The 18,945-nt window shown below is 48.0% G+C and overlaps 1 protein-coding gene across 1 annotated transcript in view; it reads left to right on the forward strand.

Moving 5' to 3' along the window:
* The window catches only part of LOC118091532 (uncharacterized), a 183,929-nt gene that overhangs the window by 68,242 nt on the left and 96,742 nt on the right, over window positions 1–18,945 (forward strand). Inside the window, exons 23-36 of the mRNA XM_088651913.1 lie at window positions 2,747–2,773; window positions 4,409–4,483; window positions 5,078–5,158; window positions 5,259–5,285; window positions 6,165–6,209; window positions 7,245–7,313; window positions 8,432–8,527; window positions 9,468–9,494; window positions 9,780–9,833; window positions 12,624–12,695; window positions 14,747–14,806; window positions 16,175–16,210; window positions 17,093–17,137; window positions 17,952–17,987. Coding sequence (XP_088508039.1) covers window positions 2,747–2,773; window positions 4,409–4,483; window positions 5,078–5,158; window positions 5,259–5,285; window positions 6,165–6,209; window positions 7,245–7,313; window positions 8,432–8,527; window positions 9,468–9,494; window positions 9,780–9,833; window positions 12,624–12,695; window positions 14,747–14,806; window positions 16,175–16,210; window positions 17,093–17,137; window positions 17,952–17,987 — 750 coding nt within the window. The remainder of the gene's footprint in view (window positions 1–2,746; window positions 2,774–4,408; window positions 4,484–5,077; window positions 5,159–5,258; window positions 5,286–6,164; window positions 6,210–7,244; window positions 7,314–8,431; window positions 8,528–9,467; window positions 9,495–9,779; window positions 9,834–12,623; window positions 12,696–14,746; window positions 14,807–16,174; window positions 16,211–17,092; window positions 17,138–17,951; window positions 17,988–18,945) is intronic.

Consider the following 18,945-nt stretch of genomic DNA (forward strand, 5'->3'; position numbering starts at 1 on the left):
CATGCGCAGAAGCGGCGCGTGCAGTCCGCGCATGCGCAGAAGTGCAAAACCGGGTGCTTTGACAACCGAAGACTTCGACTTACAAAGAGCGCCGCGGAACGGATCGTCTTCGTAAGTCGAGGTACCACTCTGTGTGTGTGTGTGTGTGTGTGTGTGTGTGTGTGTGTGTGTGTATTTCTACTTGCTGTTTCCCCCTGATGGGAACAAGATGACCCCTGAAAAAAAGGCAACGAGGAAGACACACTTATTAAGAGGCACAGAGGCACTTGCAAAACTGGTGGCAAAAAAAAAAAAGAATAGGTGAAAGGAGTTGAATAGATAGGGAAATTGGACGGGCTGGGAGATGGACAAAGACTGATACCAATTACGATGAAGAGGCAATTCAGTTGCTGGCGCCCGTCTGTCTTGGGAGATGATAGGGCATATTCTAAGAAATGGGATGGAGAGAGGGAGGCTGGTCTGAGATGTAATTGCAGGGAAATTGGAAAGAAGAAAATGCAGTTGCCTGAAGCAAGTTAGGAAATGGAGATAAAGTGGAGATATAGGCAGCTGTCTATGGATTAAAATGCACAAGACCGAGAGAGAGAGATGGGCAGAGCAATCCTAATTATACGGAGGGGAAAATATACACCATTGCTATGCCAGTGGAATAATCGCTGTAACATAAATGTAGGTGATGGAGAAACTTGAGCCTGGGGTCTAATGCTTCTCTTCAAATATTTCCATTTCAGATGTCTGTAACTATGAATTAGTTCCTGAGGTCGATTTCCTCCTCTTCTGTCCTAGTTCCCTTTCCTTTTGTGTTGCATCTCTTATACTGCAAGCCTGAAGTCAGGGTCAGTCCTCTCATTAATACTTGAAAGCCACTCTGGGAGCCTTTTTTGGAATAAAATAAATGCCCAATAATACGCGAGTAAGGGACCCAGGTGGCGCTGTGAGTTAAACCACGGAGTCTAGGGCTTGCTGATCAGAAGGTCGGTGGTTCGAATCCCTGCAACGGGGTGAGCTCCCGTTGCTCGGTCCCAGCTCCTGCCCACCTAGCAGTTCGAAAGCACGAAAGTGCAAGTAGATAAATAGGTACAGCTCCGGCGGGAAGGTAAACGGCGTTTCCGTGCGCTGCTCTGGTTTGCCAGAAGCAGCTTTGTCATGCTGGCCACATGACCTGGAAGCTGTCTGCGGACAAACGCCGGCTCCCTCGGCCTATAGAGCGAGATGAGCGCTGCAACCCCAGAGTCGGACACGACTGGACCTGATGGTCAGGGGCCTCTTTACCCTTTACCTTTACCTTTAAAGTGAAATAAATTACCTGCTTAAGGGAGGGGGGAGTCAAAGCCTGACAAAGGCTATTTGCTGTATAAATGTACATTGTATTGTTGGATGCAAAGAAATCTGAGAAATGAATAACAATTTATTTGGAAAAAATAAAAATAAAATAAATGCCTAATAATAACAAGAATAATAATTGCTGTTCTCTGTTTGCAGGCACAGAAAGGGGAGAAGGCAAGTATTCTAACCTGATCAGGGTTTTTTGGGTTGTTGTTTTTTTGTTCTGGGTTCACAAGCTTTGGAAGCACCAGAGGCTAAACAGATAACCTGCTTACAGAATGCAGATTATGAATTAAGAGTCTGGACTAGAAACATTTAGGATAACTAGCATTAGTTATGAGATCATCTAGTTCCTAAAATGATCTGGGGAAACGAGTGCTCCTAAATACCTTTCCAGGGGCTCGCTGAAGCCATAACAACAGCAACAGCAACAGCAACAGCAACAACAACAACAACAACTTCAAATGAGCCAGAGCCTGCACCGTGCGCCAAAGAGGCAAGCAGCTTTTCCGCACAATAAATTATGTACTGCTCAAACGGAAATGTGGCTTGCCTCTTCAGCGATGCAAGAGGCTGCAATGGAAATCCCAGACAGTTCAAAGGATGGTGACTGGAACCAGCTGAAGGGAAGAATCAGGTTCCATTGTGAGAAGCATTTAGGCAAAGGGTGGTATTGCTGTTCTCAGGGGACAGGATCCCATGGGCTCCTTTAAAGTTGATGAGACAGATATCACGCCTCCTTCTGAGCAACTTCTTACTTAGATTGAGCTGTTCCTGGTCTGGCAGCCCGTGTTTCCAACTGAATTGCCCCCAGGCCACCTGCTCTGAAAGGCTGATGCCGCAGAACTGTTGTTGTTGTTGCCCAGGGAGGGGCAGCTCCTTTTTGGGTTGAGGGTACAGAGGGGAAGCTACCAAGAGGCACCGTCATGTTCCCGATAGTGTGGCTAGACCTAGTCCGATTCTTTGTGACCCCATGGACCAGAGCACGCCAGGCACTCCTGTCTTGCACTGCCTCCAGCACCATAATTCAAAAGCATCAATTCTTCGGCGATCAGATATGATAGCCATGTTCAAATATATAAAAGGATGTCATATAGAGGAGGGAGAAAGGTTGTTTTCTGCTGCTCCAGAGAAGCGGACACGGAGCAATGGATTCAAACTACAAGAAAGAAGATTCCACCTAAACATTAGGAAGAACTTCCTGACAGTAAGAACTGTTCAACAGTGGAATTTGCTGCCAAGGAGTGTGGTGTGCTTTGATGGTGTTTCCTGCTTGGCAGGGGGTTGGACTGGATGGCCCTTGTGGTCTCTTCCAACTCTGATTCTATGATTCTCAATTCCTTCGGTATATCTACGCTTATAATACCTACATTTCTATGAATCTATGTCTTTTCTCATTTCCACCCCCCCCCTTGAACAGGGAGACCAAGGCCCACCTGGAGATGTGGTAAGTGATGATCCAGTAGGGTGGGGAAGGAGTTTTGTCTTTTAAAGGCCCACGAAAGAGACCTCACAGGCACAACGCGCTTTCTGCTAGCACCATGCTTGGGTCTGCTGAGGTTGGGTTGAGATTCCTCTCTAGAACAGAGCTCCAGAAGAACCTAGGGCTTCTGCCACAGGGATGGAGAAGCTGAGGATCTCAAGATGTTGCTGAACTCCAGTTCTCATCAGCCTTGAGCAGCTTGGCCAATAGTTAGGAAAGATGGGAAGTGTAGCCCAATGACATCTTCACAAAGCACTTATAGCCCTGCATTTTCAAATTATCTGGAAGGCATATCAATGCTGTTAAATATGCAGGAGAGGACACCATACGCTAAATATTGGACGCTGGTGGCGCTGTGGTCTAAACCACTGAGTCTCTTGGGCTCGCTGATCAGAAGGTCAGCGGTTCAAATCCCCGCAACGGGGTGAGCTCCCGTTGCTCGGTCCCAGCTCCTGCCTGACTAGCAGTTCGAAAACACACCAGTGCGAGTAGATAAATAGGTACCACCGTAGCGGGAAGGTAAACGGCATTTCTGTGTGCTCTGGTTTCCGTCACAGTGTTGCGTTGCGCCAGAAGCGGTTTAGTCCTGCTGGCCACATGACTCAGAAAGCTGTCTGCGGACAAACGCCGGCTCCCTCGGCCTGAAAGCGAGATGAGCACCACAACCCCATAGTCGCCTTTGACTGGACTTAACCATCCAGGGGTCTTTTACCTTTACCTCTTACACCAAATACTAGGGTTGCCATGTTTAAAAATGTGAAAGTCCAGACTCTTCTTTTCTTTTCGCCAACGTTGTTGAGCTTTTTAGGCAAAATCGCTGTTTTTAAGGGAAATTGGCAAAAACGACACTGCCAACATCCAGATTTTCCCGGACATTTAAGCAATTCCCACCTGGACTGCCGTATTCAGGGAAATTCCAGACATATGGTAAACCCTAGCTCTACTGTAAGCTTTATGAAACACCTAGGCAAAACTATTTAGAGCAGTGTTTCCCAAACTTGCGTCTCCAGCTGTTTTTGGACTACAGTCCCCATCACTCTGACCACTGGTCCTGCTAACTAGGGATGATGGGAGTTGTAGTCCAAAAAAACTAAAAACCACAGTTGGAGACCCAAGTTTGGGAAACACTGATTTAGAGGGATCTTTAGCTGTGGCTGTTGCCTTCAGTGATAGGGGTAAATGCCCTTTGCCTGTTCGGACAGGTCTGCAGTGTTTAAAACAGCTAAATTTGCAGTGAAGGCAGCTCAGCTTAGGCGCATGGCCTCCATCAAGATTCGAGATTCTGTTTTTTTTACTTACTGTGCAGGTCAAGCTTTTACTTGTATGTATAATTTCTGTGCATATTTTATGTTCATAGATTATTCTTTGGGCGCAGCCTGGATTTGGTTGCCTTATTAATAAGCTTGAACAACACCTGGGGGGGGGGTGTCTGCCAGGGTCCCCACCTGGCTGTATACAGTCTGTGTTGGAAATGCAATCGACTTCTAAAAAGCAGATGGCTTGACTTTGGGGAGTGGGGAGGAGGAGGAAGAGGAGGAAGAGGAGAGGGAAGGCAGCATCTTGAATGAATGACACTCCTTTTCTGACTTTCCTTTCCAGAGCTTCACGGGTCTTCACACAGGAGGGGGCTACGACCCGTTTAGTTTCACCACCAAGGGGGAAAAAGGAGAGCGGGTAAGTGAGGGAACGAGTGTCGGGCCTTTTCTGTAGTGGCTCCCCGTTTGTGGAACGCTCCCCTCTCCCCGGGGAGATTCACCCGGCGCCTTCATTATATATTTTTAAAACATTCCTCTCCAACCCGCGCTTGGGGCTGATTAATATCCTACAGCGGGGGGGGGGGGCAACTCCCAAGAGACTGCGATCTACTTACAGAGTTTAAAACTGGCAGTGATCTACCCCCTTTTGGGGGGTTCAGGTCAAAGTTGTTGAGCTTTTTTAGGGAGGGGGGAAAGCCCTGTTTTTGGGGGGGGTGCAGGGCAAAAAAATGAGCTTTTTTTAAGGGGAGCCAGTGATCTACCACAGACGTCCAGTGATCTACTGGTAGATCAGGATCTACCTGTTGGACGTACCTGTCCTACAGCCTTTTAAATAGATCTGTGGGAAGGGGGTGTTGTTGTCTTGTTGTTTTGATTTAATGATTCACTGTGTTTTATCTTGCATTTTATTCTGCGAACCGCCCTGAGATGTTTTGCCATTGAACTGTAAATGTAACTCTTCCCCAGGAGACTCCCTTCCATCTCAACTCTGCTGTTTCCCCCTGATATTTAGGGACTTCCTGGGAAAGATGGGGTTCCCGGATTGCCTGGCAGGCCTGGACGAACTGGTCCCCCTGGATCCCCTGGACTCATGGTAGCTATTTGGGTCTGAATTGAAAGCACCTTCGAAAGGTTTGCCTTATTGTGTCCAGTCTTTGTAATGTCCACTTTTCTTTCTCTGTGTTGATTGGCAGGGTCTCCCTGGCATTCAAGGTGATCATGTAAGTTGGTCGTATGACTCCTTTCCCCAACCAGTGTCCTGCTTTCCCAATTTTTTAAACAAACAAACAAGCCTGTACTAGTCCTTTGGGTGGGCATTTACAGGTTTCCTGCAAATTTGCATGGCCTTTTTGCATGTGACAGTTGACTGAGTTAAACTCAGTTAAGCTGTGTCGTTTTATGCTTGCTTATTATGGTGGAGCCACTGGCAATGCTTGGCTAGACTGGAATGCTTGGGGAACATCGATACAGGATGCTCGCAGTCTGGTTTCTATGAGGGAAGGAAACGTCGTCTGGTTTGGCTTGCTGTTGAAAACAAAAGGAGGTACATTGGTACCTCGGTTTAAGAACAGTCCTGTTTACGAACGATTCGGTTTACGAACTCGGTAAAACTGGAAGTAGTTTCCTGGTTTCCGAATTTTACCTCGGTCTAAGAACGGAAGCCAAAGGGTGGAAAGGCACTGGCGGCTGGAGGCCTCATTAGGGAGAGCGCACCTCGGTTTAAGAACGGTTTTGGTTTAAGAATGGACTTCCGGAACGGATTTGGTTTGTAAACCGAGGTACCACTATATGTGGAAGACAGGCTGAAGACTGAGTAGAGGTCCCAGGAAGTAGGGAAGTTATGGGGAAAGAAATTAGGGTTGGCCTTATTGTTAAGCAGAGTGAGGTGACCGCCTGAGGCAGATGGTGGTCTTTCAGATGTTGGAGAAGCCATCTTGAAGTAAGATTCATATGCCATCCAGTCAGCTTCTATGCATGGAATGGAGTTAAAAAGGCCCCATCTTGTCCCTTGCCTCGGGCAGTGCATGAGATCTCTTGGTGCCTCCAGGTTCTCTGTTTTTGCAGGAGCCTAAACCTCCATCCTTTGCTTGGCGTTCTAGGGGCCTCCGGGATACCCAGGACCTCCAGGGCCAAAAGGAGATAGAGTAAGTTTCCTGTATGGCTTTTAAGTCCTGATGAGACCATTGATGTGCGTGTGACTGTGCGAACCATCTTTCTCCTGGACCCTAAGATCATCATCTCAGTCCTTTCTCCGCGTGCCATCTCCAAGCGTGGGACCAAAGGGTGGGGAACAGGCCTTCAACTGTCTTGAGAGACAATGGGGCGTGCCTCCAGGGGTGAAGCCAAACCGCTGTATTAGCAGCACCGAGGTGACTCCCCTAAGGCGCAAGTTCTTGTATCATTTCAGAAACTGGAGATCAGGGCTGAATCTAGGCATATATACAAAACACTGTGAAAAAGATTTTTTTATTTTTTAAAAAACCCAACAACGTTTTAAAATATATATTGAATTTCCCGTAAGCTCACCATCACCCTCTAGTGTCACATTTGTATAATTCACTTAAAACGTTATACAGTGGTAACTTGGTTCCCGACCGACTTAGTCGACGAACAAATCAGTTCCTGAGCACCGCAAACCCAGAAGTAAGTGTTCTGGTTTGCAAATATTTTTTGGGAAGCCGAACGTCCATTTTGGCTGTTGGCATTGTTTCCGGGGCCAATCAGCCAATTGAATGTTTTGGAAGTCGAACGGACTTTCAGAACACATTGAGTTTGAGAACCAAGGTACCACTGTATTTTCAGCTGTATAACTGAGTCATAGGTAGGTTCACCTTAAAATTTGAAAAGTTCAAATTTGTCGCCCCCCCCCCGACATCTTGGGTTTCGTTGGTGTTTCCCCATGGAAATAGACCCGCGATCTGCCTGATTAAAGGGACCCCTGACCCCTGAGTAAAGGGACCCCTGACCATTAGGTCCAGTCGTGACCGACTCTGGGGTTGCGGTGCTCATCTCGCATTATTGGCGGAGGGAGCCGGCGTATAGCTTCCAGGTCATGTGGCCAGCATGACAAAGCCACTTCTGGCAAACCAGAGCAGCACACGGAAACGCCATTTACCTTCCCACTATAGCGGTTCCTGCCTGATTAGCAGCATGTAAATACAGCATCTCCTCTTCTGCAGGGGGAACCAGGATATGTGCTAGGAGGCATGGAGGTCATTCCAGGGCAAAACGGATTACCCGGACCGCCTGTAAGTAGGAGCAAAATATTTTGTCCTCCTTAATATTTCTGTCACTTGACCCTTCTTCCCCAATACATCCTGTTTCCTCTAGAGGTTGGACATACTCTTGAATTCAACACAGTTTACTGAACTCATCTCTCTCCTCCCTCTGACTCTGAGCCCCAGGGGAGTTTATTGCTTCCTTCTCTTGCTGGTGGGTCGGATGCCTCGGGCATGGGATAAGGAGAGGCAGCAGCGAGGAGCATGGGTGGTGATGGGGAGCCTCACAGTGCAGCAAAGGCTGTGTTGCTGTCAGCTGTTGCTGAACAAACTGCTCAGGAGGCCAGGTGCCCAGTGAGCACAGCAACTCTTCCCAATAGATCTTGCCCCAGCGAGGCCTTCCCGCAGTCGCCTAAGAGAGCCAGTGTGGTGTAGTGGTTAAGAGCGGTAGACTCGTAATCTGGGGAACCGGGTTCGCGTCTCTGCTCCTCCACATGCAGCTGCTGGGTGACCTTGGGCTAGTCACACTTCTCTGAAGTCTCTCAGCCTCACTCACCTCGCAGAGTGTCTGTTGTGGGGGAGGAGGGGAAAGGAGATTGTTAGCCGTTTTGAGATCCCTTCGGGTAGTGATAAAGCGGGATATCAAATCCAAACTCATCCTCCTCCTCCTCTTCCTCTTCCTCCTCTTCCTCTTCCTCATCCTCATCCTCATCCTCTCCTGGGTCCTTCCCAAGCAATCTGACACTTCACTGTCTCTGCCTTGCCCTCTTCATACCTCCTCTGATCCTGGGAGACCAGGGAGGAAGGGAACTGGTCACAGCAGGAGGGGGAAACCCCCTGGCTTTTTCAGCAGCCTGCCTCCACTGTGCCTCTTGCCCCCCCCTTCCCTCCAGCCTCCACTTCTGCCTTGGAGTCTGAACTGCTCTCTGGCACAGACTCTGCCCACTCCCTAAACCCTGTTGCCTCTTCAGTTTCCAACACCACCTCCTCCCAGTCTGCTCCCCCTTCTCCTTCTGACCACCCATTGCTGTCCCAACAATTCCCAGGTTCTGAGCCTTCTTCGCTTGGGGGTTCCCCAGCTGTTACCCCCACCCCCACTTCTCTGCATCCATGACAGTTGTTCAAATGTTTGGGTTAAACCATTTCAGGGTTACAAGGGGCAGCCAGGAGTTCCCGGAGTGGCAGGACCACCAGGTTTGCCCGGACTCCCCGGACCGCAGGGACCACCTGGATTGTCAGTCAAGGTGTGTATGGGCTTGCAAGCAGGCAAGGGGAATGCTGGTCTCGGATGCTGTCTAAATTTGTGAACAGTAGGATTCAGTGGGTTGGGGAAAAACCATAGCTTGGTGGCAATTGTCACTGATTTTTTGTTAAACTGATTATCGGTGAGGCCTGAGTTATGTACTCAGGAGTGTGACCTGACCACAACACTGGTAAAGAACTGGTTAAGGAGGAATCTTAGGGCTGGTGGTTACAGTAATTAAAAAAACAACAATTCCAGATAAGGTACAAGGAGGGCTCTTCTATGTGCAGTAGAAATGGAGGCAGGAACGGGGTCCTCCTCCTCCTTTGAGGAGGGCACAAGTATGTTCCTGGAAGCTTTGAAGAGCAGAAAACTTGAAAGTCTTATGAGGGTGGAAGAAGCGTTAAGGGGCCAGAATGATTTAAAGAACGCCTTTAGCACCCCATAAATGGCTCAGGACCGCAATACCTCAAGGACCGCCTCTTTCCATATGAACCTACCCGGACCCTGATATCATCATCGGAGGCCCTCCTTCGTGGGCCTCCTCCTCGAGAGGCCAGGAGGGTGGCAACACGAGAACGGGGCCTTCTCTGCAGTGGCTCCCCATCTGTGGAATGCTCTCCCCAAGGAAGTTCACCTGGTGCCTTCATTATACACCTTTGGGGGCAGGCAAAAATGTTCCTTTTTAACCAGGCCTTTGGCTGATCTGGTTTACATCCTATGCCCTTTTAAAATGTGTTGTTTTTTTGTGTGTGTGTTGGTGGTGGTGGTGGGCAGCTATTGGGTGGTTGCTTTTTATTTTATTAGGTATTTTGAGGTTTTATAGCTTGAATTTATTTTGTGAACCGCCCTGAGACCCCCGGGTATAGGGCGGTATATATATAAAATAAAATGATAATAATAATAATATAATATAACCACCTCCTTTCTCTCTGTTCCAGGGTGAGCCAGGAGACCCTGGGGTCAGGGTAAGTCCCGGGTTGTTTTACCCACCGTGGCCAACCAAACGGGAATCCCACAAGCAGGAAATGAGCGCAAAAGCACACTCCGCACTGGGGCATTTGCTTGACGCCCTTTGAGAACAGGGTGCTGGACCAGATGGGCCTCCCTTGGTCCGACCTGGCACCCAGGCTCTTCTTTCCTTCTTAAGCCATGATTCTATAAATCAGCGCTATGGTACCCTCGAGCAATCCTCAGCTCAGAGAGACCCGCCATGCAACGGAGGCAACAAAATGGTTCTTTGTCCCCCACAGGGACCTCGAGGGAAGAGCGGCGTCAAGGGAGAGAAAGGAGAAGCTGGAGAAACGGTGAGTGCATCCAGACGATAGGAATTTTGCGATAGTTTTCTGGGTGGTAGTGCCAGCGCTTCTGCCCTGTTTTCAAATGTTCCTTTCACATTGCAGTACCTGTCGTGTGTTGGAACCACAGGTTTGTTTGTTTTTTACCGCTATACAGGCAAGTTGTGCTAAATTTCATTTGTGCCAGCGGGCCTGGTGTGGCACAAACAACAAGGCTGCTCTTTCCTCACTCTTTCGGTACATAATAAAAAAATTCCTTCAGTAGCACCTTAAAGACCAACTAAGTTTTTATTTTGGTATGAGCTTTCGTGTGCATGCACACTTCGTCAGATACACTGAAATAGAAGCAACTAGACCCTTGTGTATATTCAGAGGGTGGGGGTGATGGGAATGGGTGATGGGCTGATAGGAGTGGTAAACCTGTTGATGACTGTTAACGACTGTTAATGACTGCAATTGGTCTTGCGGGGGAGCAAGGGCTGAGGTGCTAAGGAAAGCTTGATCATGTATAATGAGATAAGAATCCCATGTCTTTGTTCATTCCAGGTGGCTCCATGGTTTTAAGCTTGCTAATGAGTTGCAATTCAGCAACTTCTCTTTCCAGTCTGTTTTTGAATTTTTTCTGTAATAAAACAGCTGCTTTGAGATCTTGTATAGAATGTCCTGGGAGATTGAAGTGTTCTCCTACTGGTTTCTCTGTCTTGTGGTTCCTGATGTCAGATTTATGTCCATTTATCCTTTGGCGTAGGGTTTGGCCTGTTTGTCCAATATAGAGAGCTGAAGGGCACTGTTGGCATTTGATGGCATACACAATGTTAGAAGATGAGCAATTAAATAGTCCTGAGATGGTATGTTGGATGTTGTTTGGGCCAGTAATGATGTTGTCCGGGTGTATGTGGCAGCAAAGTTGGCATCTGGGTTTATTGCAGGCTCTGGTACCAGTGTCCATGTTAAGTCTGGTGGTTGTATTATTGTGGGTGAGGAGTTGTTTAAGATTGGGTGGCTGTCTGTAGGCAATGAAAGGTCTTCCTCCCAGAGCTTGAGAAAGAGAGCTGTCATTGTCCAGGAGAGGTTGTAGATCTCTGATGCGTTGTACTGTTTTAACTTGGGAGCTGTATGTGATAACTAGTGTTGTTCTGTTATTTTCTTTTTGGGGTCTGTCTTGCAGCAGGTTCTCTCTAGGTATCAGTCTGGCTCTGTTGATCTGTTGTTTAACTTCATCAGGTGGATATTTTAGTTCTAAAAAGGTTTGCTGTAGATCTCTTAGGTGAGATCATGTTTGCTTTTGCCTCGCCCCCCGAAAACAGCAAGAAAGAACCGAATGCCCCAAATTTCGTCACCTGCAATTTTCCAGGTTGAGGGGGCTGCAACACCCTCCCCCCAGATTCTAACAACATGAAAACGAGCATTAAACATGGTTAGCTTCCCAGATGAGGTTTTTGTGTTGTGTGAAAGCTTTGGTCCTGATTCCTGCTTTGCAGGGACTTGACCCAAGAAGGGCATTTACTCTAGCCAGAAGCTGCGCCTTGCCCTCGCCAGATTTGGAAGGATCATTTGGAAAAGTCCCGTATGCTCAGAGACTTTGCGCCTGCCCATTAGGGGAAATAGGAAGCATTGAGCATTTATTTTTCAGATGTCCCTTTTATGATGAGATACGCAGAGATACTATTGACCCTCAGCTGGAGAGGCTTGCTAACCTTTCGGATAAGTCTAAACTCAATTCTCTCTGGATGGTTGCCAGATTCTGCATGCACATTTGCAGGCGCAGACCACCCCCTGAAACAAATGAGTTCACTAGGAAAACAGTCGAAGTAGGCCTCCATGGTGGCAGGGCCAATTTGTATGGTAGCCCAAATTTTAGGACTAAAATTTGTATATGCATTTATCTCAGATTTTAATCTTTAAGCCGTTGTTGTACAACCTTTTAAATGTATTTTTTATTCTTGTGAAAGCTATCCCAGTTGTGCTTTTTGAGCTTGTCTTTGACCGTAATAAAAGTATGTTATGTTAAGACCCCTAGTCTCCCTTCCAGCTCTCCAATTCTGTGGTTCCAAATATGATACTTGTAACGGTGCTGTTGTGGCTACTCTTGAGTAAAGACGCCCAAGTCCACTCTGTCTTTAGCAGTTTTATCATGCATAATATTTACAGTGCAGAGATAGCAAAAACATGAGCTCTCAGTCACTGGCAGAATCCGGGAGTGGACGTTTCCTGTTGCGTGACCAGCATAAGAGTTTGGGCACCCCAAAACGCCCCCTCCTGACCTTACGTTTGGTGGCACGCCTTAATTCGGGCGCCGGAAGGGGCTGCATGTTCCCCTTCGCCTGTTGGTCAGGTCGTTGCAAAGGCTCTCCCAGATCGCCGAGCCCTGACTCACTTCCTCATTCCCCCCCATCTGACCCGCTGCTGCTGCTCTCACTGGGCGAAGTGCTGGTCATCAGGATGTGGGGAGGCTCCCTGGACGGAGGTCCCCTGACAAGACTGAACTAGATCTGGCATTCTAGCAACTTAACCTGAGGGCAGGATTTGTTGTTTCTGCTGCTGTTGGAGCGGTGAGAACGCCTTACCAATCTACAGCAAACCACCTGGCACCTTTTTCTTGCTCACCTGGTCCGAGCCACAGGTGGGGAGCCTGTGCCTTCCTGAGATTCTTGGACTGCAACTCCCACCAATACTGGCAAGGTGGGAAGAGACAATCGTTTGCTTCTGAGTTTGGCCTGGTGCGCAGGTACAACAGGTGTGGAAACCTTTCCGTCTTTCCTAATCTATTTTGTTTTGTTTTTCGTTTTTAATTTACAGGGGAAGGCTGGCTTACCTGGCCCGATTGGACTCGATGGTACTCCTGGAGCTTCTGGACCAAAAGGTGAAAAGGTACTGCTTTCATTAGCGTGAAAAGCTGTGGAACGACCTTCCTGGGAAGATCTGCTGGGATCCGCCTACCCATGTTGGACACAGGCGTAAACTGATAGGAACACTTTTTCTCCCTCTGTCGTAACGCTAGAATTTGCAGAACATCCAATGGAGCTGGGTGTTGGGAGATTTAGAACAGATTAAAGAGTCCCTCAATTGGCAAGTGTAAGGGGAAGAGAGTACAGAGAACCTCCCCCTCTCATCAGAAGTAGCTCCTCCCCAAGCAGCGAGGGAAGCGCGGGCTCTGAAGAGGCTAGTCAGGAAACGGAGAGAGAGTGCCAGGTCTCTAGCAGCATGGGAGAGCCCCTGCTCCACGGGCGGGAAGAGAGAGAGGAGGGGAAAGGGGGAAAAGGGAAAGCACGGAGCGTAGACCTTTTCCCCTGGTTCCGGAATTACGGAGGAGAAGAAAGGGGAGGAGATTCACTGTCCCGCGACTCTTATGTTGGGAGAAGTCGCGCAGGGGGCCAGTGCCGGATTCTGCATCGGAAGACATGTTTCCAACACCCGTTACACTGTAAATAGAGTGCACCAATAAAGACTGTTAAAAGACAAGCATGTGGAGAGTCGTTACTCTAGAGTAGTCGCAACAACCTCTGACAGCAAGGATGGTTTCAGAAGAGGATGTGACAAATTCATGGAGAGGCCTGTTGATGGCTACGAGCCATGATGGCTCTGCTCTGCTTCCTAATACCACAGGAGGGGAGAGGGCTCTTGTATTCGAATCCTGCTTGCTGGTTTTGCACAGGCGTCTGGTTGGCTACTGCGAGAACAGGATGCTGGACTAGACAGGCCGTCAGACTGATCCAACAGGCTATTCCTGTGTTCTTATGAGCATAGCAAGTTGCCTTATACTGAGCCAGGCCATTGGTCCATCTAGCTCAATACTGCCTACACTGACTGGCAGCAGCTGTCGAGGGTTTTAGACTGGGGTCTCTCTCCCAGCCCTGCCTGGCAATGCTGAGGATTGAAGCTTGGGCCTTCTGCAAGCAGAGCAAATGCTCTGCAACTGAGTTACGATCCTTCCCCAAAGATTTACTGCTTTCTGAAGGATGTCTCCTGTTCTATTCCTCCTCTGTTTCTGGTGTTCTTATTGCAGATGTTAATATTACATAGCTTGAAGCAACTGGATGCATAAAAATGGACTCCTTTTGGAACAAAACACTGTCCAGACCCATAAGTGTTGTTAAAAACCTTGCTTGCGGAACTTTCTTCAAAACAGGACAAAACTCCCTTTCAAGGTGGTGATTTGTAATTGAATACCTTAATCATGTGGTCTAAGGTTAAACAGGGACCCAGGTGGCGCTGTGGTTAAACCACTGAGCCTAGGGCTTGCTGATCAGAAGGTTGGCGGTTCGAATCCCTGTGACAGGGTGAGCTCCCGTTGCTTGGTCCCAGCTCCTGCCAACCTAGCAGTTCGAAAGCACGTCAAAATGCAAGTAGATAAATAGGAACCGCTACAGCGGGAAGGTAAACGGCGTTTCCATGTGCTGCCAGAAGCGGCTTTGTCATGCTGGCCACATGACCTCCCTCGGCCAATAATGGCTCCCTCGGCCAATAATGCGAGATGAGCGCGCAACCCCAGAGTTGGTCACGACTGGACCTAATGGTCAGGGGTCCCTTTACCTTTACCTTTACCTTAATCATGTGGTCTAAGGTTAAACACTCGCATGTTAGAGCAGAGAATATTCCCAGTTAATCATTAACTCAGACCTCAGGAAGCTCTTAGTATGCTTCCAGGGAAAATCCCTAATATTAGCAATACACGTGCAAGCATTCTCCATTTCAATGTCAATTAAACAATTATACTTAACAGCTCATGCAGTGAGTGCTCTTGCTTATGCAGCCAAAACTGTAGCACCCAAGCCTAAGAAGGATGGATCAGCAGGCTTGAGGAAGCCCAAGCTTTGCAGAACTATCACATACTGTTTCAGGAAGTGCAAATTAGGTAGATCTCGATGCAAACTGCCACACACTTCCAATGCTCTGAACGTGCTTCCCTGCTTCTTTTTCAGGGCGAGGTAGGACTTGGCCTTCCAGGGACCCCTGGTTTAAAGGGAGCAGAAGGAGACAAGGTGGGTTTCATCTCTGGAACAAATTTCTCGCTCAGGGCTGCAAAACAAAGAGGTCCAAGGCAACTCATGGAATGCTGAAAGGTGTCTGTTTTGCAACACCTAGGCTGAACTCTTTGTGTGATGGGTTTTAATAGGTAGGAGAGGATATATGAATTGAAAATTACCCCTCCCAGACACCCACGTTGGTGAGTCGAACAGAGTTTAAATTCCCCTCCTTAGCAGCAAATTTAAGCATCAAATTAGGCTGCAAAGCCTTCTTTTGAACAAGTCCCACTACAAAGGAATCTGGCTCCCACTTTTCTTACCCCACTTAACAAAGAATCAGACAACAGACTGTAAAGTAAGTTTAAAATATGATTTACTTACTCATAGTCTTGCATTGGTTCTCAGCTACAGTAGCAGTAAAAACTATGCAGGCAAAATGCTTATATTTACAGTAGAAACAGTCTCAGGCATTTGTCTGAGCTGGAGCAAGTAAAGGGCATGTCTTTCCCCATGGCTGGTCAATGGAAGAGAGAGGGAGAGGGAACAGGAAATACTTATTGATTCTCCCTGATCAAAAGAGGAGGGGAAACGACATCACACAGAGCCCCCTCTACCAATCACATTTCTATGGTCTGAGTCTCTGCCTATCAGCAATATAGTTCTATGGTTGTACACCCCTAAAATTACTACCCTGTTTCCCCTTTTTTAATACGTAGTCAGAAAGTAAGCCATGGCAGGGTTTTTAAGCATTTGAGAAATATAAGACATACCCCCAAAATAAGCCATACTTCCACTCCGCGGAAACCAACCCCCACAGGCACCTCCACTCACAGAGTCACTCCATGCAGCTGGCACTGCAAGAGCGCGTTCAGCTCTGAAGTGGCGCTCCAAGAGCTCCGCTTAACAGCTGATCACGCTCCCGCCTTGCTGGCTGCATCCCCGCGCTCCGCCTTCTCGTCCATCGCCGCCCTGCCGCTTCTGTGCTTGTCGCCACCGCTGGGCTCATTGCTTCTTCCTTGCCTGGCCTGGCCAAGGAGCTTGGAGCGCCCTGCAGCAGCAGGCTGAGCGCCTGAGCCAGCGGCCTCTGCCTGGCCCGGCCTAGGATGCCTGCTGCCCCGCCACCCGGAACCAGTGGCTGCTGCAGCGCCGAGCACTCAAGAGAACCGAGCAGCGTCCTGAGCCAGCGCCCTGAGCTGTAAAAACTGTACCGGTAATAAAAAAAATAAGACATCCCACCGAAAGTAAGCCACCCTGTGTTTTTTTGAGGAAAAAAAGTTATAAGACGGTGTCTTAAAAAAGGGGAAAGACGGTAAGTAGCAAGAATATTCATTGTTGGATTTGGCTGCCAAATCTCCCACACTCCCATCTCTGTTTCTTTTTCAGGGGGCGACAGGCCTTCCCGGATCCCAAGGGCAGAAGGTGGGTTTTGAATGATGCTTTGTCAAATCTGTCTGAATGTGGCTGAGATCAGGAAGCAGTAGCAACTTCATTTTTTGTAAGGGAGCCTCCTGGTTAATTGCTTTTATAATCTGATCTCTAGATGGCTGCAATGTCCTATACATTGTGCTGCCCTTGAAGATAGTTCAGAAACTGTAGCTGGGGTAGAATTCAGTGGCCAGATTGCTAACGGGAGCCAGGTGGTCAAATTTATGCCCTGGGCACCGATTCATTTCTGGGCTCAATTCAAGATGCTGGATTTGCCCTGAACGTAGGATGCTGCTTTAGAATGAGTCAGATCACTGGTCCACCCGGCTCAATATTGCACTACACTGGCTGGCAGCAACTTTCCAGGGTTCCAGGCAGGAGTCGTGTGTTTGGGCAGGGGGGTGGGGAGAGGGTATTTTTCTATCTGACTAGAGAGCTTTTAGTCTGCAGTTGTTGATTGTAATATTTTGTTTTCTTGAACTGTGTTGTATGGACACTATGTGAGTCAATTTAAAGGTTAATCCACAGCTCCATTCCCCCTCCCCCAACTTTCCCCTTCCCCATCTCTAGTGCTGAATTGGAACAAACAGCAATCAGGTTTTCTGCGAATTGCCACTTGATCTGATTTAACTTAAAGTCTATTAACTTTCTCCACACTATGTACATTCCCAGTTAATTCTGATCCGCTCTCTTTCTTTCTCTGGTGGGGCTGAATGCTTTAAGAAATAATTTTAATTTATTATTATTATTATTATTATTATTATTCCAAATAACTAGGGGTGTGTGTGAATCCACCTCATATTAACCTATTTACTTCAGTCCTCTGCAATGAGAAATGACTTGCTGGAGATAATACCTTCATTTTTCTCTCCTTAGGGTGAACAAGGCATGCCAGGCGCAGAAGGACCAACAGGCTTGAGGGTAGGAATGCCAGGCTAACAATGTGGCTGGTGTTTTGGAACGGAAAAAGTGAACCAAAGGCTGAAGGCAAGGCAGCCTTTGCCAACTTGGTGTGTTTCAGATATTTTGGATTACAACATTCTGGTTTGCGTCTGGGCTGCACCATTGGTGGTGGTAGACCCCATGACTGATTGCTCTTCCATACAATAACTCCCTCCCAAAACTCGTATATCAATATAAGGCTTGGTTAGAATACATAGATGGAAGGGACCCCATGGGTCATCTAGTCCAACCCCCTGCAGTGCAGGAATCGAAGCTAAAGAATTCCAAGCAAGTGGCCAGCCATCTAACTTCTGGTTAAAAACCTCCAATGAAGGAGAGTCGGCCACCTTCCAAGGGAGTCCGTTCTACTGTCAAATGGCCCTTCCCATCAGAATTTTCCCCCCTCCAATGTTTAGTTGGAATCTCCTTTTTTGTCATTTGAACCCTTTGGTCTGGATCCTACACTCTGGAGCAGCAGAAAACAAGCTTACTCCATCTTCCATGGGACAGCCGTTCAGATGACCATCACATCACTTTCCCCCCCAAATTATATATTAAAGAACGGCGAGGCCTAAATAACAGTTCTTGTCCAGCACAAGAATGAGAGTCCTGACCATCACTCAGACCTGAGTTCCGAGTGCATGGCACACACCTGCCCCTCTCGGGGAGGAAAAAATCCCACAGTCCCTTTTCCTGCAAAGTGTGTAGTGAGATGCTTGCAAGTTAACCTCATTGTGCCAATGGACTTTGCTATGGACAACGGTGTTTTGTGCTATCTTCTTTTTCAACCTAGGGCAAAAAAGGCCAAGATGGCGTCAAAGGAGAAAAGGTGAAGTGTCTATTGCTTTCAGCCAGAGCTGGTTCTAGGGTAGCACAACCACAACAGTACTGTAGAACAGAGAGTGAGAGGCGGAGGGGGGCCCCCAAACTTTAGCACCTTCCAATCTTAGATGGAGGATCTCCATCCTGCTCGGTTATATATTAGTTGCGACCCTATAGCTGCTCATTGCTTATCACAGACCACCTTATTTCTTCTCCTTTGGCGATCCCTTGTAGCTGAGTAAGATTGCCTTCCATGAACACGGTCTTAATAGTGAGTCCGTAAGTGTCTGTGGAGGCCAATTCTGGACCCACACATCCTTTCATAGTGGGGACATTGGTTTCCAGGAGGGAGTTGATCATGGTGTGGATTTGCCAAGCGTGCCTTCCTCTTAGCATGTTTCTCCCTTGCGTCCTGAGTTTGAGTGTCTTCAAAGCCCATGACACCTTTGGTAAAGGCTGTTCTCCAACTGGAGCGCTCGCAGGCCAGTGTTTCCCAGTTGTCAGTGTTTATACTACATTTTTTTAAAGATTTGCCTTGAGACAGTCTTTAAACCTCTTTTGTTGACCACCAGCATTACACTTTCCATTTTTAAGTTCAGAATAGACTAGTTGCTTTGGAAGACGATCATCAGGCATCCGAACATCATCAGACTGCCCCACACCTGGCACTGCAGGTGTGCAATTAGCTGAGTGGGTTGGGATGTGTGTGCTTTGGGTGACCCTTGAAATGCCACTCTCACCATCACCACCCTCCACCAACGCACCCTGCAACTGCATCGCACTGCCAGCCATAGGCAGAGGATGGCTTCTTAGCTTAGGGGTCCAGAAATTGTGGTCTTCCAGATCTCGTTGGACTGTGACTCCCATCATGCTCAGCAAGCTAGCATGACCAATGATGAGGAATGATGGGAGTTGGAGTCCAACAACATCGGAAGCCCCTCGGACCCCCTCTCTCTGTTAGATCA

The sequence above is a fragment of the Zootoca vivipara genome, chromosome 9 (genome assembly GCF_965207765.1).
Source record: "Zootoca vivipara chromosome 9, rZooViv2.hap1.1, whole genome shotgun sequence".
NCBI classification, from domain to species: Eukaryota; Metazoa; Chordata; class Lepidosauria; order Squamata; family Lacertidae; genus Zootoca; species Zootoca vivipara.